The following is a 26,782-nucleotide window of genomic DNA, read 5'->3' as shown; positions in this document are numbered from 1 at the left end:
CTAAAATTTAAAATAATCTTTTTTAAAAAAATTAATTTTCGGTAAGGAAAATTCTAGCAATCTGCCTCAAGACATGAAGCCATACACTACTAGTTTCAAAAATAATTAACACAAAACGAAAGTTATCTCCAAAAATCATGTGAGCAATTTATCATTAACTATTGCAAATTGAGGTACATTTTCAATAAAGTAATTATTTACCAATTAACTGTGGCGCTCACATCGAACAGTGTGCACAGTTTTCTGTCCGATTCGATAAAAAATATAGGTTTATTTCACAATATTCAAGAATTTAATCTTTAATTAATTTTAATTAACGACGAATTGCTTTTAATTAACGTTTTTGTATCATTTTTCTTTTGGTCCATTTTTGGGTGCAAACGACTGCACATTACATGCTTAACCAATCAAATATTTTCTATGATATAGTTCAGCTTAGTAGTTCAAGGAGTCTAATTTCCTAATTATTAGGGGTCCTTTTAATGCATTACAATAAGAGGTTATTTGTTACTTCTAAATTGTGCATTAGGTTTTATTATTTTTGTCCTGTATGAAAGTATCAAAATATATCTATATAAATCTATTAGGCCAGCAAACTGGAATTTTATAGTTTTACTGAGCCTTAGGCGTTAACAAACTATCAAAACCAAACAATTGACTAACAACGTGAACACTATCATAGTTTTTATTATGATTACATTAATAAATTTAATACTATTTCAAATAATTAGTACATATTTGCAATTGGAAACCGATTTCTCTGTGTGGAATGGAATTAATATATCGCAGATAATCAGAGTGAGTATGAGCTGACCACATGAGTGGTTTGAAGACAAACATTGTGAAATACCAAGATCGGATAATAGATATCAAACGGATAATGTGGTTTCAACATTGTGGCTTACATAGGATAAAGTTGATCTAATTACGATAATCTTAACTTTAATTCCTACTTGCTATATACTGATTATACATTGCTACAGTTTTTGTTCTACAATTGATGAATTTATTATGAAAACATATTTGTGAATCAAACTTTGTGAAGAATAAGGTGTTTTATTTAATTATTAACGTTGTTCGTAGAGCTATAAATGCATTATTGCGATACTGAAGTGAGAAATTCTACTTTTGTTTCTATATATTCACTTATTTGAAGTGAATTTAGCCATTGAAGTTAAAGAGCGTTCGTATAGTTTGATGTGAAAAATTAATTATGTATATAGTACTTTGTAAATAATCCAAGTTTTGCTTCAATGAATTTATTGACTTAACTATCGCCGTCCTATTAAAATAAAACTAAATAAAGTGATTTGAATTTTATACTTATTCTTATAGGAAACGAAAAATTATAATTATTTTTGTTATTATTATTTTTAAATAAGATCGATATGCATTAACCTGATAGTTCATATTTTTGTACTAAATTTTACTTAAGAAAATATGTTGGTTAATTTTTAGACTTTCATTATGCTATATAGAGAGAATTTCCTAAAAATTTGTAGGTAAATTTATAGTACAAATAAGCTCATGTATACATTCTATAAAAATATATGTAGTTTCGATTTACACATATTGATATTTGGCTATATTATGTTAGTATGTGCAGTGCTTCGTGTTTGAATGATATAGTGTGTATATATTACTAGACAATTGAACAAATTAATTTTCAGCGACTGCATAACCTGATATTTCATTACTCATTTAACTTTGAACATTTGTTCCTTATATTGATAATAAATTACCACATTATACATCTATGACTCAATTTATATTTCAATCACGTTCATTCAGCATGATTGAAATATGAATTAATTTCTCGCATTGGTGATTAATATGTAATTTTATAAATGCCATTTTCAATCAAATTTATAGAATATTATACATCTACACATATATATTACTCCCAGGCCTGCATACGATTAATCGAAATTTTTCGAAACTAGAATGATAGAAAAAGATTATTTTAATCAGAGTTTTTAAAATATATAATAAATTTTCATATTATATTATTTTGGTTATTTTGAATCATTTAGGCAAGAAAAGTCTTTTCATAGAATTTTTCTCACTGAATCACATAATTTTTATGTCGAACTATGATAACTATAATATACGCACAGAAGCTATATAACATATTCACTGTTTTTAAGAACTACTCAAAACAAATATAATCAGAAAGAACAATCATAATTCTTTTTTGCATATGATCATAATAAACAAAATAATTGCTCAACTAAAGTTGAAACTCAATGATACTTTTTAAATTCCTGAAAGGTAAGTTATAGTAATCACAAAAAGAAAATTGAAAACTTTTTCATATATTCACGTTCCAAAAATATCAGAACATTTTGGCATACCTTAAAAAAATTAATGTATGTGTGTGTATGTATGTATGTTTGGATACAATTTTTTGTCGATGATTTTGTGAACACGGATCCACCGATTCCAGTAAATTAAAAGACATTCGATTTTAATTGAAGGGGTGACGAACATCAAATTATCAGATATATAAAGATTTTAACAAAAGTACAAATTTTGTTTACATTTTTATTGGTTCTATATCATTGTTTATCCGTTAGAGTGCGACAGAAGTTTTAAAATTTGAAAAAAAACCCAATTTTTGAAGTCATTTTTTAAAGACCTAAAAATAAAAACTATTAATGCGGTGATAAAAGAAAGCAGCAAAAAATATCACGAAAAACTACTAGGTCGCCCAAACATATATTTAAAAGAGTTAAGCGAGGAAAATCCCACACGAAGATTGAAAAAAAATGGTCATACGATCTTAAATAAAATGTCAAAAATAAAAAAGAGAGATATCTCATAGGAGATAATTTCTTAAATGCATTAATACCAACATCATATTGTCTTAAAAAATGTATATTATTTTGATTGGCAATAAAACTATGCAAAATTTTTTTTTTCAAATATTTTAAACATCACAAATATATATTTTTTCTAAATTAAAAAAAATTGAATCATTTTCAAAAAAAAATATTTTTGGTACGTAAATTTCCAGAAATTTGCCATAAGGCACAATGCCATGCACCACTGATTCAATAATGTAGTTGTAAATAATAATCGACTATACAAATGACAAAGTGAAATAAATATTTTAATTTTAATACCGTTTCATTATACATTTAATTTTATTATTTCATCCCAACTCCAAAGGATGTATAACGCTGAATCTAATTCTTTTTTTTTCCACAGGACATAAACTACGATTCGCCCCGCGGCGGCGTGTCGGTGATAACAGAAAAAGGCGACATAACGACGTCGTACTTGCTGATACAGCGCGCCCGCGGCCCAGACTCCGGCAAGTACACATGCAACCCGTCCAATGCGAACCCGCAGACCGTAATGGTGCACGTTCTCAATGGTGAGCGATTATTCTTGAATACGACTTACACATTATATATACTATATATACATATATATATATATATATATATATATATATATATATATACGAGGTCTGTTCAAAAAGTACCCGGAATTTTCGTTTTTTCAAAAAAATATTTATTTATTCGTCTACATTAATGTGGTCCCCTTCAAAGTAGTCCCCCCCCAGATATAATACACTTATGCCAGCGTTTTTTCCAATTTTCGAAGCACCCTTGATATTCACTTTTTGATATGTCCTTGAGCACTCTCAGCGATTTTCTTCAATCGAGGAAAACCGCCGTCCTTTCATGGGTCTCTTCAACTTTGGGAATAGGAAAAAGTCACACGGAGCCATATCTGGTGAATTTTTGCACTTTGCAACACTTTATTTCATTTTTTACGCAAAATTTAATACAAATTCTTTGACTTTTCAATTCTTCCATTGTAAAAATCGCCGAGCTCAGAAAAACACGTCGAACCTTAGCGACTACCACAGACAAAGTAAACAGTGAATATAGCTGAAAATTCCATCATACTTTAGGGGCATGTATACCAACACAATAAAAAAAAATTTTGACAATCAGACACTCCAGACCCGCGAAATTTAATTATTAGTAATTCCGGGTACTTTTTGAACACACCTATATATATATATATATATAGTGTGTGTGTGTGTGTGTTGAAAGTTTTGTCGACGTTGATACATATTTGAAGTATTTTGCAGCCTAATCGTCGAATTAACAGAACAATAAACCAATTTTTTATTAATTTTAGTTTTTTCTTCTCATTAATTATCTATTAATTATGTTGTTCTTTAGCACAATTTCAGTGTTTTTATTAAATTTTATATTTTTTGGTTTTTCTGGTTTTTCTGGTTTGGTATGAATATAATTTTTTCCCTCTTTTTACATTTTATATTTTTATATTTATTATCTAATGCTGTTATTATGTAATGTTGTTTAGATTACTGAATTTCACATAATAAGTGTCGAAACGTTAATTTTTATTAATTAATAAAAAAAATTCCATTTAATTCGACTATTGGTCTTCAAAATACTTCAAAAATATTGTAAAGAAACTAGGGGCTTGATGCAACAGTTTCCTTCAATTTATATATCATGATCTTCTATTTATATTCTTCTACATAATATAAATGGATAGTTGCAACTATTTCTATACAAAATCAAAAATAATTCCTTAACGGCTGTCCATTACTTCACAATTATATATGGTAATTCCTTGAAAAAGTGCATTGTTACAAATACCCCGTGTTTAGGGTAATTGTAACAATGCGCTCTCATAAATCAACTCTGATAAATTATTATTTACTCATTTTTAAGAATATTGACATGTTTCTGAAACAAGTTCTTAACAAAAATAATAATAAAAGATTTCAAAGAAATTCTTGACAACAATCGTATTTACAAACTTTGACTGAAACTATATCTAATATAAATAAAATATATATTGTCTAAAATAAAATCAACGTAAACCACAATTCTTATAATACAAATAAGAGTATAGTGTCCTCCGTAACACAATTTACAAGTGTCCACATTTTACAAACTATAAGTACAATTCAATCACTTTTACTTGAATCTGTATTCAGTTCTTGTATGTTTTATCTAGCCCCAAGGTTTATTTCAATTAACCCCAGGTTTGATTTTAGGCCCAATAAACAAATATTATAATTATATATAAATATATATATATAATTTAAAATTAGTCGATAAATATAACGAAATTTTTTAATACAGTTTTTATTACTTGGCAAAATTAACGCATCTACGCAATTATTAAAGAGTTCTTTACCTTAATTATATTCGCAACATCGATACCCTTTACATTTTTACACTTTGAAAACAAACTGATGTGATTTGTAAATAACGATCATATTCTAACTACTTGCATATATAATTAAATTTGTTCATTAAAATAATATGAGTAACTCTTGCGCGATAGTTTTTTAATATGTGCCTAGTATCGCTACTTATAAATTTAAAATATAACATAACAATTATTAAAACTTTACTTATAAAGGAGCACCTCACGAATATCACATTTACATACAGGTAGGATCTTACTTTTAATTCGTATTAAAACGGAAAAATGTGCAATAATCAGTTTCTTTGTGTATTGAGAGACAAATTCGTAATAAGAAAATATTAGAAAGAATATTTAGTAAAAAAAAATCTAATATGCACGCACATGCGATGCCTACTTAAAACATATAATTTAGTAATCTTAAATATATTTAAAACGGACTTTTAACCAAATTTTTAAAATGAAAGATTTCGAAAGAAATCTTAACAATTATAATCACTTTGTTGACCTTCGGGACAGTCATGTCTAATGTCATGACAATATAATGTAGGATGGTCTAATGGAGACAAAAAAGTATTTTAATATTTCACATTCTATTGAAAAACGTCTGTTACTACAGATAGCCCCTAGTTCTACATACTGCATAACGGTTCGCGTGAAGACTACATATTTTAGAGAAATTTTTCATAATTTGTGCATATATGCATTGGTGTTTATAAAAATATATATTAAACATACCATGTCTATAAATTAATTTATAAATATCACATTATGATGTTTTAATTTGACGCATTCCGTTGAAATTCTACTAATTTCAACATATCTATTCCAAGTTTCGGAAATAAAATTCATTTTATCCTTACGGTTGTGAATGGACATAATTTGTTCTGGATTTTTCGAATAAGTACACACAGAACCATAAGTCGCAGAAAAACCACTTGACCTATTGTCGCACAAAACTTATCGACCAAATTCTCAATTGAGTTTCAAAATCACTTCGCTCTAACTTTTTAAGACAAAAGATTCTGAGACCATTATTACACAAAAAGCAATCCTTTATAGTTTTAGTCATTTATGTATATATAAGTAAAATATCTATGTAGAAGTGTAATAAATAATACATGGCAATTTTGCATTCAAATTATGTATTCCTTCATCCCGCTGCGAAATAATTTAAAAGTACGCCGAAGAGATTGCTGCAAAATTCAGCTTGCCGAGTCTCTCTGCGCTTTAATTAATCCATTTAATATTTTTAAATAAATCTCGGCAGCTGCAGTATTTGAAGCACCATTCTTGCAGAGTTGCATTCATCGTAGAAAATCAGATTATAATTGCACAGATTAAGTCGTTCCTTGTTATCTATCGTTGCTCTGTACTATGTTTATTCTGAGGTTTGAGTTTAGGGATAATTTTAAAGCTAAGTATGCTCAAGTTAACGCAATATTAAATAGGTTCAATGAAAGTATGCTTCAAATCAAGACTATTTTATAATAATATCCTGATATTAGAACTAAAAATTGAAGAATAAATAAAATAATATATAGATGCAATACCCACGATACTGTGAACAGTAATTATAAAAAAGCGAAATATTTGAATATGTATTACTACATTATTATATGAACATTTGATATTATTCACCATATTATTTATGAATTCATTAAATTTTATTAATAACAAAATAGTTATTTTATGATAATAGAATTTAATTGCTACAGTTCGTGTGATAGGCAAAAAGTACAAGATCGCTCCACCGTATGTTGGAATATGATTAAGCGATTCATTTTTTTTCAGTTATTTTGAGAAAAAGTCTAAAAAACTCGATTAGAATTCCAAATAAGAAAATGTATATTATTAATATATTAACTAAGATTAAGATATCATTTACATAATTAATTATTGTACGTATTTATTCTTTTACTTTTTTAGTCGTTATAATAAAATTTCCCAAATTTAAATAATTTATTGTAGTCTTCTTGTAATTTCTTGTAGAGAGAAAATATATAAGTTTAAACCCTATGATTTAGTGTGAATCCATTTAATTTTTCCATAAATATATTTGAATTTTATTGCGGTATAATTAGTAAAGCAAACTTTTACTAAGGCTATTATTAATTATGTCAAATTTAGTAAATACTGATATAAATGCAATTAAGCTATTGATATTCTCATAAAATTCAATAAAATATGCACATGTTGATAGTTCAGCTTTCTTCAAGGCTACATAATTATGTTCTACGCGACATATTATTATAAAATCGCGTATAAACTGTGTACAATATTAATGTATGCCTTTTCGTTTGTGTACTTATTCATTCAGTTTCCTTTAGCGTTATAATAAAATTTTCCAGGCAGAACTCGAAATAGAGAAACGTGAGTCTTCTGTGTGCGACTAATGTCGTTACTTTGTTACCTTGTATTTGCTCTCTGCTATGCATAACCGGAATAGACGAAGATGGAAATGTATTTTGCTCTGTGAGGTCTTTGTTGACATAAACTCCATCTGTCTCTACAACATTGTAGTCAAATGAAATGCATATAATTGCTTCAAATTCCGAGTAGTGGAATTTAGAGTGGTCGTTTTGGAGTTTTTGGTAAAAAAAACTATTTCACTATTTGTAGGAGGTAATACTAGTCGTTATATGTGCATCACAAGTGTACAGTTTATGAATAAAATTACTTGTCCAAAACAAAACTTAGGATGCATTGGTTCAATTATATTTTTTTTGATATTCTTATCAGGCTTTATAGAAATGTCTTATTGGATTGCAAAGGTCTTTAATAAATTACGATTATATATAAATTATCGCAGACTATATAGCGAAATCTAACTCAGCTTAAGGTAAAATATGATTAAAGTCGTAAACAATATAGTTCATCTACTATCTGTTTTACATGCTGGCCTAGTTCACAGCTAGCGTACATATCTTGTGAATAAGCATATTGAATTATTTCTTAGTTTTTTTTATATAAAATAAATACAATCACTTTCTATTTCACTCGATGTTCAAAGGCAGACTAAGACTAATAAGTATTTTTAATATTTGTTTAGACTTCTTCAGATTACTTAGCTTCAGCACAATGATAATTAATGATATTAAACAACGGGACTATCTTTGTTTTGTAAAACTTGGCGTATGGTAACATTTTTGCAGTATTTGCACATACTTTAATACTATAGGATAATTCAACATAAATCGATAAATTTGAAAAAAAAAAACCATAACCCAATAATTTCAGATCAGTAATAATAAACCCATACTCAATTCAACACAAAGCTTTTAAGTTTGATAACTACTTGGGGCATGGAGTTTATCTTAGAGAATCTGTGTTAAGATGATATGATGAAAGTACTGAGAGTTGTTATTGTGTTCAAAGGAACAGTATTTTGTGTTCTTATCTCGTCATTTCAATCCTGTTGAGACCTTTTTATATTTATTCTGAAATGTTTATAGTATACTCGTATGCATGAAACTTTAGTTTAATGAGAAGTGTATTGAGTTTAGCTGATGTTTTAAATTCTGCTGAGACTTTTGCTATTGTTGCTAGAACTATAATGATTTTCAACAAATTCATAATCATAGTATAAGAAGTATGTATCTTAATGAATATTAATCTAAAACTTTTATTTATTAGGTTGTTAATTGCAAATCAACTGATATTTTTTCTAACCTTTGTTTGAAGCATAGTTAAATTATAATACAAGAAGTTTTTATCTTCAATTAAAATGTCTTATTTAAAAATCTTATTGTTAGCATGAAGATTTATTTTTTCTAGTCTTCTTCTTATGATGCGCATATTATTTAAACCCTAATAAGTTGGTCTTATCTGATAATTTAATAGTTCAAACATTTTTGTTCATTTTATTATAATAATTACTATTTAATGCATTTCAATATGCATACAAATCTCAAGTTGACACAAAACTTGGAAATCAAAATCAATTTTGTAATTAGTTTTGAAGAGAAAATATGGAATTCTTTGAATATGTTTATTTTTATATGAAAATAATGCAGTGAACCTTATATATGAAATAAGAAGAAGTCTTAATATTTTTCACAAAATAATAATACCTCACATTGTTTTATTATTTTCCTTTCGAGAATTATTTATACATTAGGTAGTTTAATTAGCATACTATTACTTTTACACAATTATAAAATCATAATTGTGTAAAAGTTATAATATAATACTAAATATTTTTACGGACATTTACGGACAAACATTATCGTATACAGAATATAGAACACAAAATAGCATTATTTTGAGACATATACCTGGAAAGTCCTAAAACTGCCTGTCATACGAGAAAAAAATCACGTCTTTCGACCCAAATCTTTGTATTAGTGAAAAATCTCAAGCAAATATCTGCACATGTTAACATGTTTAGGGAAGTCGGATATGACAAATCCTGTGAGACAATTCCACTCTGATTCACTTCGAGGGAGGAGTTGTATTGGAGTGATAACTCCGGAGTGAGTTACCCATCTCTAGTACCTACCATATTTTTAAGATTTCAATCTACATCATTTTTGTTATTATTTTTTCAAACTTTTTAACTATTAATACTCTTTGTTTGTAGTTTCTATAATGCATCTCTACAATACCCATTTGAATTTAAAGCAAGAAGTATTTATACCCAGATGAACAGGTGTATTGAATTTTATCTGATCATTTAAATCTTGTTAAGACCTTTTCCATTCTTGGTCTGAATTTTCCATAGTGTAGTGTAGGTATCTCTCGAGTTCTCCAGTTTAATTATAATGAAAGTAGTGTTTATGCCCAAACGAGTGTCCGTCCGCAGCGGCTAATGCGATTTAACGGCAAGCCAGGCGCGGCATCCAAAGCTGCGGACGCTGGATATTTATCACGATGTGAACATAAACCGTCCATCACTTAATACGTCAGCTTCACATATAATATATCACTTTATCACTATATCACTACAGCCGCACTTCTATATGCAATGTTAATTCGGGAGCTCGGAAATTTTAATGGATACGTTATAAATTAATAATGAGGTAATGACAAGTTTGCGAACATCACTTGGCCTAGTTGTCAGTTTCAGGTGTCACTTATGAATAAACATAAATTTTACGAACTTTTCACTGAATTGTATCACTTTTCACTAAATTATATATACTTTTAAAATAATTGTTTGAAATGATAGCGATAAAAAGTTTAAAAACTATCTTGCATATCTTTCCTGTAGAGGAAATTTTCTGGATTTTCTATATTAGATTGTGGCGATATCAAGCAGGCTGGTTTTGTTTTGTAAAAAACAATCGGACATGTCATGTATATTTTTGATATCGAAATATTTTATAGTCAATAAATTTATATTTTTTTTATTATGTTGGGAGTTTCTAATTTAATATATTATCATAATCATTACGACTCCCACATTGGTGACTCACGACGATGGAGATGAAGACAAAAAAAGGAGTTTATTTTTCGATGATTTGAGAAAAATTGATTTTGACGCAGCACCATAATCACTGGTCTTCAGTGACGACCTATAAGGTATGTCCAGTCCAATCCATCATAGTTAACGCACTTACTATCTGGATCAGACTTCCGAGGTTACTCATTTGGTATACCCAGATCTCAGTGTTTATTGCTGACAGTAAAAATAATTTGGAGCCTGAACTTTTCATTGGAATGCAATTCAACCTCTCTTTCTCTGTTAACTCAACAATTCGTCTTATAATGCTACCTCCCATTATCGGTGACAACGACGAGTCAAAACAAAATTTGACATAATTTATTGGATTCCACAATTCTGGACTCTTATGTCAAAGAAACCAATGATCCTGATTTGGATAAAGAGCCAACTTCTTTCTCTGATCGGAACTCATCAGATACGAATGCAACACTTGCAGAAATGGAAACTGTACCCATAAATTATGCATTCTAAACATTAAGTTATTCTGATATAACTAATACCCATTAGATCGAGGCTGAATCTTAGAAGTTCACCGACATCGAGGTACAGGAAATTTTCCACATTTTTTTTTTTTTAGTCAGAACCTTATGCAAAATATGGAGTTGATGGCAGGTCAAATCACCACATACGGTGGATCTGCTGACGAAACATGGAAATTTGTAATTGACCAGTATTACAACACTGGTCTGCTATAATCTGCTTTCCCACCACATTTTTATAACGTGTTTCCCTGTATTTTTTTTTTAAACTGTGAGATCAACACTGGGCAGGGAGTGTGTGGCGATATCAAGCAGGCTGGTTTTGTTTTGTAAAAAACAATCGGACATGTCATGTATATTTTTGATATCGAAATATTTTTATAGTCAATAAATTTATATTTTTTTTATTATGTTGGGAGTTTCTAATTTAATATATTATCATAATCATTACGACTCCCACAAGATAAATACCATATGATACAATTGAATCAGTTTAATACAATATAGAAGTATTGGAAAATTTCCTAGACTTTTCTATATCAAATAAATACAATATGATGGATTCACTTCCAATTTTAACCAATTTTCAAAGGCACACATATAATCAAATATTGTCAATAGTCGTTTTAACTTTCTCAGATATAGTTAATTGATTTAAATAGCTTCAGTGTAAATGAATTTATTCGAATAACGTTATTCGAGTTTTTTAAAAAAAATAATGTGATGGGCTTTGTTTCATAAAGCAATATATTATTATTGTGACATTTTATATAATATATTGTGACATTTTTGAAATGTCTGCAGGTATCTTAGTACTAAATGATTACTCAAAAAACTTTCGTATGATTCGATAAAGTTGTGACGAATTTACGACAATAATTTAAAATACGATAATGGACCGATACGCGATACTGTTATAAATATAACCCACTACCCATTTATTTATTTATTTAATTTATTATATATTTTACAAATGTAGCTATAAAATGAATGAAATAAAAATATACTCTATCAATATCTTTGAACAAACATCTTATTGAGTTTATGAAAATTATATGTGAAGAAGTGGCTTAATTCTGTTTCATTCAAAACCAATCAATATTATTATTGATAAATTAAAATTTTATCTATATCTGTTAATTTAGGAGTACATGGAAAATTCTACTTTGCGCATACGTATTCTTTTTCTACTTCAATGTTTTTTTAATCAATAATTCAGTTCATTTTTTTTATCATTTACTCAAAATGATGAATACTCGAATGTTTCAGCTTTTTTCCAGTATGCTAACAAAAAACTGTTGAAAGTTGTGTTTTTATCTTGATTCATCTTTTGAAATATTTTAATTTCCTGTAAGAAATAGAATACAACAAATTAAAAATATCATTAAAAAGGCAATAGATAAAGTTAATATTATATCTAAAGAAACAAAGTATGTAAAGTATGTTCAATAAACATTATTGAATTTTGAAATTGAGACCAACTTACTAATTATCTCATATATAATCTTAAAAAATAACAACATCCCTAGTATTTTGATTTACCTGGACTTTTGAAATTTTTCCAATGCAGATATCAATTTGTGATGTAATTTTTAGCATTTAAATTAACTATTTCGCTAATGGGGGAATATATTTTGAATAGGTCAAATTAGTTTGTCGAAATTTGTAAATATAAAATTGTAAATATAATATTGTACGAGCAAATTATGTTCCATCGTATATTTATTTTTAATCGTATATTTTCCATGCTTTGTCATTATTTCTCTGGATCCTAAAATTAGTAAATGTCGTTAAAAAATTGTGTCAAGAATGTTTTTTTTATATTGCTTACAGATGTTGGAAAGAATTGAATTAAATTTACGTTTAAGGTTTTTGAAAAAATGTATATAAAATTTATTTTGTTCTTATTATGATTCCAATTCCTATTTATATATCTTCACAGTTTTTATAATTAAAAGATTTAAAAGATGTATTATTTTTTCTCTCGTCAATCAACAAATTTACTGAATTTCCGTAACTGGACAGTTGTTAATATAGTAGTGAATAAAAAAGAAAAATTACTTAAGAATCTTAAATTGTTGCTTAGTAAAAAAAAATAATTTTGAACGTATACGTTTCGATAATATTTTCGAATAGATTTATAAATATTTTCTGGCGTAAGTGCCAGTATTCTTCAATTATTGGCTTAATCGTGCACTATTACATTTCATAACAAAATTGTGTTAGAGGTTTATTTTGTTCTTAGAGGCTTCATCTGTGTGACTGATCTTTATGTACATTTAGAATTCATTTTTATTTTCTTTCTATTCTATGTACATTATTCTTCAAATTATTTTGATATCTGTTAATACACTGTTTCGTAAAATTGCCTCAAGGCACTAGGTCTATCATACAATACTAATTTAATTATACATATTTGCGAAATCCTACCCCGGCGTGAGGTCTAACCGCCCTGGCGCAGCAGGCGATCCAGTTCCGCAAGCAAAAACAAGCCACATCGACGATGCCGGTGGAGGCGCCCCCGGACGACCACCATTGCAATTGACAACTATTGTGTAATGCGAAGACATTATGGCATTACCAGTGATTTATTACAATCGTTAATCATAAATTTATTAACGCCTCTGACATATTCATCGGAGCAATATAAAGGTCGGCCGACATGACTAAAGGGAAAAGCAAAGCAGTAAATGCATTTTACAGGCGATTAAGTTGAACTGTCGGTACAACTATAAAGATTATAGATATCAATATAAATATTGCGATGTATATTAATCAAGAATTTATTGGCGTTATTTATAGCAAATAATATATTTAATTGACTAGTGATGCATGGCATTGAGCCTCAAGGCAAATTGCTGGAACTTCCCATACCGTAACGAAATGTTCGAAGAATAGATTATTACAAATAAATACTGTAACATTGTCTAATATTTATAAGAATTATATAAACTGAATTGCAAAGCTGTAATTATTTGTTTAAAGTATATTAGAACTTTAGTCAGAAATAAAGTTAAAATCTGAATTATTTTCAATATACAAATAAAAAAAATGGATTGAAAATTTTTTTTCACAAAAGCAATTGTTTTGTCAACACAAGCAGAAATGTTTTTGAATAATTCAATTCGGATAGTTATTTCTCTCAAAAACTGACATTTTTTGTATATTTGTATCTCCGTAATGGCTAGGCCTGCCTTCGCCAAAAACTAATCAGCACATCTCCCTATCAATAGGAATCGAATGTTTTTTGAACCATTCAAATCGGTCGATCCGTGCGTCCGAAAACGTGAAGGAAAAAATGCGGACACACAAAACACACACACACATCAATTTTTTCTCAGGTATGCCAAAATGTTGAGAAACCTTTAAAAACGTCGAAAAATACAGAAATTTTCATTTTCAATTTTCGGCCCATTACTATAACTACCTTACGGGAAGTTAATTAACTAGTGGTGCATTGCATCGTGCCTCAAGGCAAATTGCAAGAACTTTCTATACCGTAATATTTTTTTCAATGCATCATTTTTTTTGAAATTCTGGAATTTTTAAAAAGCCATCGCGCTGCGTTCTCAGTCTCAGGGTTAAAAATTATAAATCTTGGTACGAAACCCTTATAAATGTAAACAAAATTTGTAATTATTATTAGAATCTCTACAAAATATTTGATAATTTGTGTATATGTCTAATGATCATTCTTGACCAAATTCTTTTTCAATTATTTTTTATTAGATCTCCGAAAACGCTGGATCTGCCTTCCCAAAAAGAATGGTTAGACATTATTTAATTCGGTCAATGAAAATGAAATGTATTTTTAATCATTCAAATTGTTAGTTCTCTCAACAACTGAATTTCCATTTTTGGCACTTTTTGTCCCGTATTTTTAAAAAGTCTGGACCTTCCTCTGCCAAAAACTAATCATCAATAGGAATAGGTGATTTGAATTATTAAAATCGGTTGATCCGTGCTTTCAAAATCGTTAATAAAAATTGGTACCTGAACATACATATATACCTACTACGTACACACACTCGCACACATACAAAAATTGTTTCTAAAGTATTCCAAACAGTTAAAATATGCGAAACTTTTCATTTTTGACTTTTTGCGATTAGTTTACCTCACCCTACGGGAAATTCAAAAAAAGATATCAGAGAAGAACATAAATTTTCATACCTCATGTCACTATATTGAAAAGATATTAACAATATCACTTAAAACTACAGTATATAAAATATATGAGAATTACTTCTTTCTTTTTGGTACAAATGGAAGCGAAAACATAATAAATTTTAGTATTATAAAGTTTTATTCCAAATTCTGCTCTGTTGGTAATTTATTGAATAATAATAATCAAAATATATATTTATTATCTGTACAGATAAAAATTAAATTTTTAAATATGGTGTCCCAATGATTTCAAAAATTAATCAAGATCAGCTTCGATTTTTTAAATTTTACCAATGGCGAATTAAAATATGATGGTTTATTGTAATGAATTAGTATGTTTGTTTTTATAATTGTTATTTAAATTTCATTCATTTGTACTTGTAAAACAAATATGTATGTATATAATACTATACTCGCAAATCGATAATATTTGCATCACGTTTTCCCAAGCATGAAATAACGGAAGGAAAATGTTCGTAACGATATTGAAGAGTAAATGCATTAACCCTCCATATTATGTTGTAAACTCGTTGAAAATGTTTTCTTCATACAATTATTTAACATTAGCCTTAATAAATTCTCCTTGGTAATGGTTGATTTATATTGAATAGATTTATTGTAATTAATTTCCAAAACGTGGCTTAACTAGAAAATGGAATAATAGTTTGGAATAAGCGGCCATATCAATATTCCACTTATTCAATCAAAGTGGAATATCTTATTTTTAAGTTTGAAGAGATTTTAGGAGGTAATAGCTACATCATTCAACCAATGCAAAATATAAACTCCTGTACTTAATGTGTATATATATACATAATAATAATTCTCAGCATTTGCTAAGGCAATACATTACCATTTTTCGTAAATTATCAATACAAGAGCCATAAAAAAATTATTTTTGCCTAAGTCCGTATTATATTGCCTACATCTGGCCGACAGACTTCATTACAGTGTGTTACAAAGTCTTGTGAAGTCAAAAACATTTACAAATAATAATATAACGAGTATTTTTACAAAAAATATTAGTGATATGGATATATAAACTATTACAGTAAATAATTTTTGCTTCTCAATTTTTATAAACCTTTTTTAGTTACTTTCTTACTCTTTACAGTGATACATAAATCAATCCCTTATAATTTTCTAAATAATCTGTAATAACCATCATTAATTAATGTCAGTCAATAGTTTTAAAAAAACATTATCTTTGACAGAATAACCTGATGATGGAACGTATCTAGTTCCGAAACGTCGTTATAAACCTCTTCAAAAAAAAAAACAAATTGTTTTTTATTATTCGACTTTTACTGTTCGGAAAAGAAACAATCGATATATTGGAAAATCCAGGACTTATCTATTGAATATATATATAAATATATAATATAATATATATTATTAGGGTGGTCCTTAATATGGATGTTTTCGAATTATTTTCTGGGCTTCCAAGTTGATAAAAAAACAATTCTCTGGAGGTTTTAGCTTCTAATATTAACTTTAAGATAGTCCGCACTCCAATCAAAGTTTCTTGGTTCTTCTTCCTAAGTAAACACTTATTTTATGAAATATATCAAATTTTTGTTGTTATTTTTTATTTATGATCAAAAAAGCAAATACAATGTTAATCTCCAAATTTTGGATTCAGTGCAAACTGTTTTTTATCAATTGGGAAGGATTTGAGCCTCTGGAGCAAGGAAATTGGAAAAGATCCATATTGAGGACCACCGCAATATATATATATATCATCTCTATATATATCATATATATATATATATTATTATATATATATATATATTATATGAATAATCCTATTATAATAATATAATAATGGTCAACCAGTGTTTACTATTTAAAAAAGCTCTCCAATTAAATTAAGTACCATGCCCATCTGATTTCAACTAATTAATTTCCTCTTTCAAAATTTATCTAAAAGCATACATTCACCACATAAACACGCATTTTCCATTACAATTAGACTTTTCTGAAAAAAGTGTCTATATCCCCATCTCCTATATTTTAAATAAATGTATATATTTCGCTCTGAAAGGTATGTGGCGTTGACAGTATGTAATTATTACGTTCGGGCTTGAAAACATGACACATATATCACAATATGTCAGTTTTGGTGCTCCATATACTAAATAATGATGATCTGTCATCTGACGATGTATGGGAGAGGTACATAACTAAAATGAATCAATCAACGATCCTTTGTGACTTAATGACTGCGGAAATATTATAGAACCGGCGATTGTGTACTCAAACCCATCGTACCAGCTTATGTAAATACCCCGACGGTGAAATTCTATTTCCTCTGACATGAGGAAATTATTCCACAAATTGTCACGATGGAAAGTGGTCAAATAGAAGCACTTTTTATTTGTTCACATGCAATTAGAATAATTTGTAGAATTGGAGTTTCTGATCCTTGCGCGTCATTTGATGTTCATTTTCTATTTTCTACAATAATCGTAAAATCAATGATTAAACTAGTGGTATATGGCATTGGGCCTTAGGCAAATTGCTAGAACTTTTCACACATTTTACGGAATATTCCAGAAATATATCAAATGTTTTCAAATAGATTATTATAAATACTGTACCATTGTCTAATATTTATATAATTATATTAACTGAATTTCAGGGTTAAAATTATTTATTTCATCATTAAACTTTTGAACTCAGTCAGAATTAAAATTAAAAACCGAATTGTTTTCGATTTCAAGAAAAATATTTTGGAAAAAATGATTTTGAAATGAAAATGTATTTTTTTCAAAAGCATTTGTTTCGCGACATGAGCAATTTTTTTCTTGAAATATTCAAATCGGATGCTAAGTGCCTCTCGAAAACTGCCATTTTTTGCACATTTAGCTTAGTGTCTTCGAATGATTGGACTTGCCTTTGGCAAAAACTAATCACCACTTTTTTTTCTAATTCCAATCGGGTGACGGTTCTTGCAAAAACCGAGTTTCTATTTTCTGCACACTTTGTTTGTATCTTGTAAACGGCTTAATTGTTTGAAATATATAGCTATTATTTTCTAAATGCCTTCAAAATTGAAATAACCTTGTTTATCCAAGGGCCGTCTCAATTTACTCCTCCTATGGGGTAAAAGAACAGGTTTAAAATTTTTAGAAAACAGCAATATAACATATTTTTACCATGGTGAATTACCTGGGATTTTACTGAACGTAGTGTGATAGTTTTTTATTTGATACGTGTTATTTGTTTTAATCTCAAAGTGAAATTGAACTTTTGTACACCGCCCGGTCTATAAATAATAAATAAATATATTTATATATTATATATATAATATACGAGTATATATATATATGGTCATTTTTAGATTTCCTTGCTTCCAAGGGCTCAATGGTTCCAAATTGATTAAAAACAATTCTCTGAAAGTTTTAGCTCTTGATATTAATGTTTAGATAAAGCGCAATTTAATCAAAGTTTTGTATGGAATAGCATGGAAAAATTTTCAAATGATTAAAAATGTTTTTTAGATGTATTTAGCGAACAAATAAGCGAATAAAACTCATTCATTTGTGGCTAAGTTATACCTCATTTTTTTAAATTTTCAAAATTTAAATAATGGAATTACGCTCTATCTAAACGCCCTGGGGACTGAGGAAAATTCGAAATGGCCATATTAAGGACCACCCGAGTAATATATATATATACTAGGGTGATCCGTATATATATATAGGGTGATCTAATATATATATATAGATAATATATATATTATATATATATAATATCTTTTTATATGTGTCCTGCTGTATTGTGTCACCATAAACTCCTCTCAGAACACAGTATCCATTCCCTGCGCCCTAAGCAAAAAATTTGTCGCAACCATTCCTCATGTGGTCTTTGAAAATGCGTGACTGTAAGCCACACCGTGGGCACATTTCCGAGAACCACATACCCAGATACCCACATACCCTCATCCTCCTACCTGGGCTAACATAAACGCAGCTCGCCACTCATAACTCACTTTGATCGATGACATCGTAGGTAGAGCCTAATGCTCCTCCGGCCTAATATGCGTATATAAAGACAACTACTACGCACTTCCAGGGGAAGTCGATAGAATGTCATTGGATATTATTAACTTATTATTAGATATAAATGAAACGAGCTTGAAAACTTGCTAGACTGAAATTTGAGATTGCGCTTATTAGAAAAATCCGAAATTTAAATCAAAAATCGACTTTTAAAATCCGAATAAAAAAAAGCTGCTCTTTTGATTACTCTTCACGAAAAAAACTCGAACGTTAAGCGGTTAATAAAAACAATAGCTAACTGTTATTAAATTATTTTAGTTCAGATTGATTTTCTTTACTTCATAAAGGATAAGTTATACTAATTGCAAATATATATATATATATATAATATATATATATATATATATGATTTTTTTGCATATTTTGGCATACCTTACAAAAAAATTATGTATGTGTGTGTGTGTTTGTATAGATACATTTTTGTTGCTGTTTTCTAGAGCACCAATTAACCGATTTGAATTTTCGAAAAAGTATTCGATTTCCATTGACGACGAGACGTGCTAATTAGTTCTTGACAGCGAAAGGTGCAATCTTTTGGGAAATACAGAGAAAAAAATACAAAAAAAACAGTTTTTGAGAACACTGAGCACCCGATTTGAATGATTCAAAAAACAGTTTATTTATGTTGACTGAATGCAATGAAGTTACATTCTTGCAAAGGCAGGCCCAGCAATCAGCACGTCTTCTTATCAATATGAATCGAAGGTTTTTTGAATTATTTAAATCGGTTGATCGGTGTTCCCGAAATCGTCGACGAAAATTTGTTTTCCGCACACATACACATTCACACACACATACACACACACACACATCATCCATTTTTTCTAAGGTATGGCAAAATGTTCAGAAACCTTTGAAACGTAAAGATTTATAAAAACTTTCATTTTCGATTTTTTTGCAATTACTATAACTTGCCCTACGGGGAAGTTAAATATATGGTAGGGCGGGTCACAAATGTCCAATTTGACTTTGGCAAGATATTGTGAAAACCTAATCAATTATAAGTTCTATTTTGTCAAATATCTCCCTTCCGTCTTTTTGTATTATAAACCACTATAAACCAATAGCAAAAAAGCGGAAGGGAGATATTTGACAACCTAATATAAGGAAATCATTGAGTACATAATTTATATCCACTAATAACATAAATTGATTTTGATATTAATTTTAATAATATCTACGCTTATTTATTATGATATAAAACTTATTATAATATAATACTAAATTTGGGATATGATAGTCTTACTATTATCATAATATTATATTACACTATACTATTATATATCATAGATAATTTAACTATTATCTATTATACCGTGAGATACTTATGCCATCAATTTCTCTATCCATACAAATAATCATATCAATACAAATATTTGCTAACTTATTATATATATATATATATATATATATATATATGTGTGTGTGTGTGTTTATTATATATATATATATATATATATATATATATATATATATGTGTGTGTGTATATATATATATATATATATATATATATATGTATATACATATGTATATATATATACATATGTATCAGACATATCAGACACCCTACATACCTATTGAATATTAATGTGTTATATTTCTACCTTACACCTATGTATTATCTCTACCTATCTATTGCCTATACCGGGGATTGAACCCGGTTCCTCTGCGTGACAGTCACGCATCTTAACCACTAGTCTATTGATACCCCCACTGAAAATATATTATGGAACACACTGTTGTTTCTTTGGTTCATTAATTGAGCAATTAATTACCTAATACTAAGGTGACGCGACAACACACGAAAAAAGACGGTTGATTGTAGCGTTACGGTGGTTGAGTGGTTAAGGTCGTAGCCTGTCACGCGGCGGACCGGGGTTCGATTCCCGGTAAGGGTGAAAATAGTATGTAAGCGAAATTGTAGGCATAAGATAATAAATGTTAGGCGGTTTAGATATAAGTGTAAGGATTGAGCGTATACGGTGTGGTGGTAAAGGAACGTACGATATAGTAGTTATAAGTCGTATAACCAGGTAAAATGTAATGTTTAGGTATGGTTTAGGTATAGGTGATACACATACGCGAAAAGAAATTTATGATATCATGGGTTTTATCGTATAACAATTGCGAATATTATATAGATTTAATTTATAAATATTCTTTCGTTATACAAATATTTAGTTTGCTGGTTAGTTTTTTGACAAAGGCAGGGCAAAAGTGCAAGAAATGTCGATTTAGTTTTTGAATCAACAGAGCATCGGGTTTAAATGATTCAAAAAACATTTTACATTTATTTACTGAAGGAAGAAGTGATTAAATTTTTGGGCAGGTCCAATAAAAAAAGTAAAATATTCTCTGTTAAAAATATTAAATATCGGTACGAAAAGTTCTAAATAAATTAATATTCTTGTAAATTATTAAATGTGTTGGATTTTAAATATATGTATAATATAAATATAAATATATTGATATTTTTTTTTGTTAAATTGTATTTGCAATTCATTATAATGCATTTTCATAAAATAGATTATTTTTGTTAATACTGCTTATTTTAACTTTTAAGTTTTGTCCAATAGTTTTGAAGATTTTAAATTGCAAGCTATTTTGTTATTTAATTATTTTGTATTTTTTGTCAAAACAAGAGTTTCTAGATACTTATTACCCTAATATAGATATTCACCAGTTTTTGAGTTCACTTTCAGCAATTGTAACAAAAAGGGCTTTTTATTGCGATTTTCGTTTAACGCGTTTTCTCTATATAAAAGTGAATTTTTCGATTTACACGTTTTATTAGGGAACGTATGACCATTTAAAATAGGGGATATGTGTATTTATTTCAAGTGTACAGGTTAGTGGACTCTCAATAAATAATTTCAACTTTGCATTTCAGTTTATATAATTCTTAGAAATATGAGATAAGGTCCTTCAATGTAGAAGACAGAATGCCATGCACCATTGGTGTTTTAATCTATGTGGAGAGTATTTCCATAAATAATTAGTAGTTTTAATTGAAAGTCAATACTTTGTAATTTAGCGATGATTTTATTAGACATTTTTTGTACACTTTTTTGTTTATGTATAAAAATCATGACATACTTAATCTAACTTGAAGCTAATTTGCTCCACTATGTATATCAACATTTTCAAAGTTTTAGGTTTATGTGATGGCTACCAAAATACAGTTGAAGTTAAGGGGGTATTCTAGTGTAAGCGATAAATTTTAGGTCATTTTTAAAGTGTCGTAAAAGAAAGCAATGAATGTTTTTACTACCTATTTTTTAACACTTGTTTATAAATATTATTGAAATACAAAACAAAAATTAAAAACTAAAAAAGTTGAAAATTGTAAAAACTGGCAGCTGATAAAGTGGGTGATCTCAAAAAATTGGCACCTCAGTCTTGAAATGATTTCAGCCCTCCTAGCCAGCGGAAATGCAAAAAATAAAAAGACATTAATCTACAATGATGTTGCAATCGCCCGTACTAGCAATGAGTAAAAAAAAATTTTTTACAGATTGGCGACTGCTTGATAAAAAAGTGATTTTTTACTGTTTTTTTGAGTTTCTCGAATTTTTTAAAAATAGTAAAAATTGGAATTTGACGATAATCATAGTTTGTGCTATAGATAGGTCTATTAACAAGACTCTCTGAACATTTCAATTGAATCGGTCGATCAAAACTCGAAAAATCGTGTCAACAGTACTGAAAAAGTCTGTTCTGAGAAAAACGCATTTAATTTTTTGCGTGAAGCCAAACCAGTATGGAGACCGAGTCAGTAAAATGCCTATATCTCCGAAAATAATTCAAATTTACAAAAACCTTCTTGTAGCCATATTCTTAGATAGTCAAACTTTGAAAATATGAAAAAAATCGATTTTTTCGAATTTCTACACTAGAATACCACCTTAAAAGTGTATAAATAAATACAAATGATGCAGATAAACATTTTCTGATTAATTCGAGAATTCTGTGAGTATTATCACATTTATCAGTTTCGTTCCCATATACCAAACATCATGAACATCAGGCTTTCTTCTCACCCTCTAATCTACCCCACTAATGCCTGGGCGGCCTGTTACATAAAATCTTATGTCATGCAGCCTGCTAAACCGCGTCGACGTTTTTGCATAGTTTGCAAATTCGTCCGGAGGAGTCGTGATATTATCACGTTCCCTCTCTCGAATCTCGGTTACTGGTTTTTCGAACGGTCGCCTTTGCCCGCCTTTGCCCGCGGCGAAAAGGTGGCGATAACCGTGTTTATCTAGTTAAGACTAGGATACACGAAAATGGCCGGCTTGACACCTGAGCTTTCCTAGATTATTGCAATAAGCGCTTCTGACCGACTCCTAAAGCAGTTTTGTATCTTGATATAAATCAGGGTAGGACAACTTGGCAAACTATTATAGTGTTGCGATATCATTTGAACTATTGAACATAAAGAAAATTTTGGAAATAGTAATAATTTTATACGCCGTAGTACAATGATAACATTATAACAATTTTTTATATTTTTTTTTCAACTTTAATATAAATATTATTTATTTTGTATTAAGTTTTGTTAAGTATTCATTATTTTAATTTTTTTTTATTAAAGTTTTTGTTATTGATTTATTCATTTATTATTGCTTATTAATTTCCCGTAGTAATCGCAAAAAATTGAAAATGAATTTTTTTATATCTTTGCGTTTCAAAGAATTTCGAACATTTTGGTATACTATAAAAAAGGATGTATTTGTATATGTATGTATGTGTGTATGTGTGTGTGCGGATACAAATTTTTGTCGACGATTTCGGTAACACCGATGAATCGATTTGAATAATTCAAAAAACATTCGATTTGTATTGATAAGGAGACGTGCTGATTAGTTTTTGGCGAAGGCAGGTCTAGCCGTTTCGAAGATACTGGGCAAAAAATGCCAAAAACGATAACTCAGTTTTTAAGAGAACGGAGGATGCGTATTTAATAATTCAAATAAGATTTTACTTATGTTGACAAGATGAAGAATTGATTAAAATTTTGGGAAGGCAGGTTCAGCGGTTATGGACTCTCAATAAAAATAAGTTAAAAAAATGTCATTTTGCGGTTAAAAATGTTTATTGGACTGGACGTGTACATCAAATTATCAGATATTTTATAGAGATTTTATCAATGTGTACACACTTTGTGTAATTTGTTTTTGGTTCCGTACCAAGATTTTTAATTACGGTACAGGAATTTCCAGCAATTTACCTTAAGGCACGATGCCATGCACCCCACTAGTTATTACTTTTTATTTATTTTTTGTTAAATATATTTGTTATTTATCATATATCTGACAAATAACACATAAAATCTGACAAAAAATAATAATATTTAAATTATGTTGCTAGAGCAAATGTGTTCACTCGTGTTCCAATTTAAATTAGTTTACACTAGAACTTTGAATCTTTGCGGAGTGATCTTTCAAATACATAATTTAGTGGTTTAATTTAATATTAATTATATGGTATATTCTAAAGAATTATCAAAATATTAAAAATTTCAAATAATTTTTATAAAATAGTTTAATTTTGTTGATACTGCTTCATTTTAGTTTTTGTGTTTTGTAAAAAATTTTAAAGACTTCAAGTTGCAAGCTGATTTGTTATTTTATTTGAACTGTATTTATTATCATACTCATAACTAAAGTTTTCTAGGTGCTTAATTACTCTAGTACAAATATTTACCAGTTTTGTAGTTCACCGTCAGAAATAGAATCAAATAATTAACCAATGTGTGCACTTTGTGAGAAATTTTACTACTTTTTCATTGTAAAATTAATACAGAAAGTGTCAATGTCAAATATAGTTAAGTATTTATACAATAGGTCATTCTCAGTTAGTTGTGTGGTCAATATTTCTGTAATTGTTCTATTTGTTAATAAACTCATTTTACTTTAAATGCACTTTTCTGCCCACTATGAAATATTTTCACTATGAAATATTACGCGTATATATATATATTTTTTCAATATTTCTAACCATTATAAGTATTAACATCTATATTTAGACTCGGGTGATTTATATTTAGTTGATATTCGTGAATTTTAAACGACTAAATATAACAAAAAGTATTCTATTTTATCCAGTAAGCGCTGGCCTAATCGGTAAGGACATAGTCTAAGACAAACTAGTCCCGGGATCGACTTCGGTCAATTCTGGCATCAGGCATCAGGCATCCAGACATCAGGCAGCATGATTCTCACTTAAATATTTCCAAAATTGAAATCAAATATGATCTGCATATAAAATCATATAAGGGAAAAAATGCTATTGAGTAAAAGTCATTAGACAACTGAAAGGAACTGATGATGCTGCATAACATCACGCATTCAGTTTTTTATCAATTGGAACTTCACTATCGAAGATAAACTACAAAATTTTTACTATATGAGCATGTGTAAAAATTTATTTTAATACAAGTGTTCGTCCACAAATGAATTAATTCGTCCACAAATAAATTGGAAAATCTCGCAAAAATACGCAAAGCAATGTGTTTTCGATTTTCAATTAATTTCTCATCCAGGATCTCTCCCCTAATTCGGTTTGTTACAGTAACCGCAAATAAATCCAGGACGAGGGTGCTTAAATGTTCCCATCTTGTTAATCCTGAATCGGTCGGTTGCGTTAATTAGGATGAAAAACTTGCAACGCCACAGTTACATTTATAAATTTATTTAATTATTTATTCATTTGAATAACTGTCAAATGTAGATATTCAATTATATTATAAATATTTGATAACATATTAAATTTTGGCTACTGAAATTGAATATTTACTTTGCAATTAACACAAGTATACACATACATCTTATTATTTTATTTTTATAAATGTCCTTTTTAAAATTTACACATTTTTTTTTTTGAAATTGTGTACAAAACATATTATGATTAACTTTTCTGAGGAGTAATAAAAAGACATTAACTCAGTCCCATTTCTGTTTTTAAGTACTGACACTAGTCTTATTAAAGTATTATATAATAATTTATTACTTTAATGTGCTTCTCTGATGTAAAGTCCAGTAACGTTGCCTACATTGCAATAATCCGCTTTTGTTCGTTACCACATCATTAAAATTCATCCCCTGTTTTCATACCCAACTCATATTCTTAATATTTTATAATACTTATATACTTACATACTGAGAGAGCAAAAGTTCATAAATAAAACTTTTATAATCATTGATATAATATAGCTGATTAAGCTTAGTTTTATTTATAATATTTTTTGTTTATAAAATGAAAACTAGATATAGTTATGAAATAATCGTTAATGATAACTTTCTTTTGACTTTTTTGTTAATAAAATTCAACGACTATTAACAAAATTTGAACTGATTGAATAACCACATACACACATAAATATATACTTATATATATATATATATATATATATATA

At 28.5% G+C, this 26,782-nt stretch overlaps 1 protein-coding gene across 1 annotated transcript in view; it reads left to right on the top strand.

Annotated features, from left to right (window-relative positions):
* The window catches only part of LOC113385395 (zwei Ig domain protein zig-8-like), an 861,302-nt gene that overhangs the window by 824,962 nt on the left and 9,558 nt on the right, over window positions 1–26,782 (top strand). Inside the window, exon 6 of the mRNA XM_026623244.1 lies at window positions 3,211–3,379. Within this exon, the coding sequence (XP_026479029.1) occupies window positions 3,211–3,379 (169 nt within the window). The remainder of the gene's footprint in view (window positions 1–3,210; window positions 3,380–26,782) is intronic.

The sequence above is a fragment of the Ctenocephalides felis genome, unplaced genomic scaffold (genome assembly GCF_003426905.1).
Source record: "Ctenocephalides felis isolate EL2017-DRISC unplaced genomic scaffold, ASM342690v1 CF-g0.4_SCAFFOLD_00845, whole genome shotgun sequence".
NCBI lineage: Eukaryota > Metazoa > Arthropoda > Insecta > Siphonaptera > Pulicidae > Ctenocephalides > Ctenocephalides felis.
Note: the sequence above shows the minus strand (reverse complement) of the source record. Positions and strands in the feature narration are given on the sequence as shown.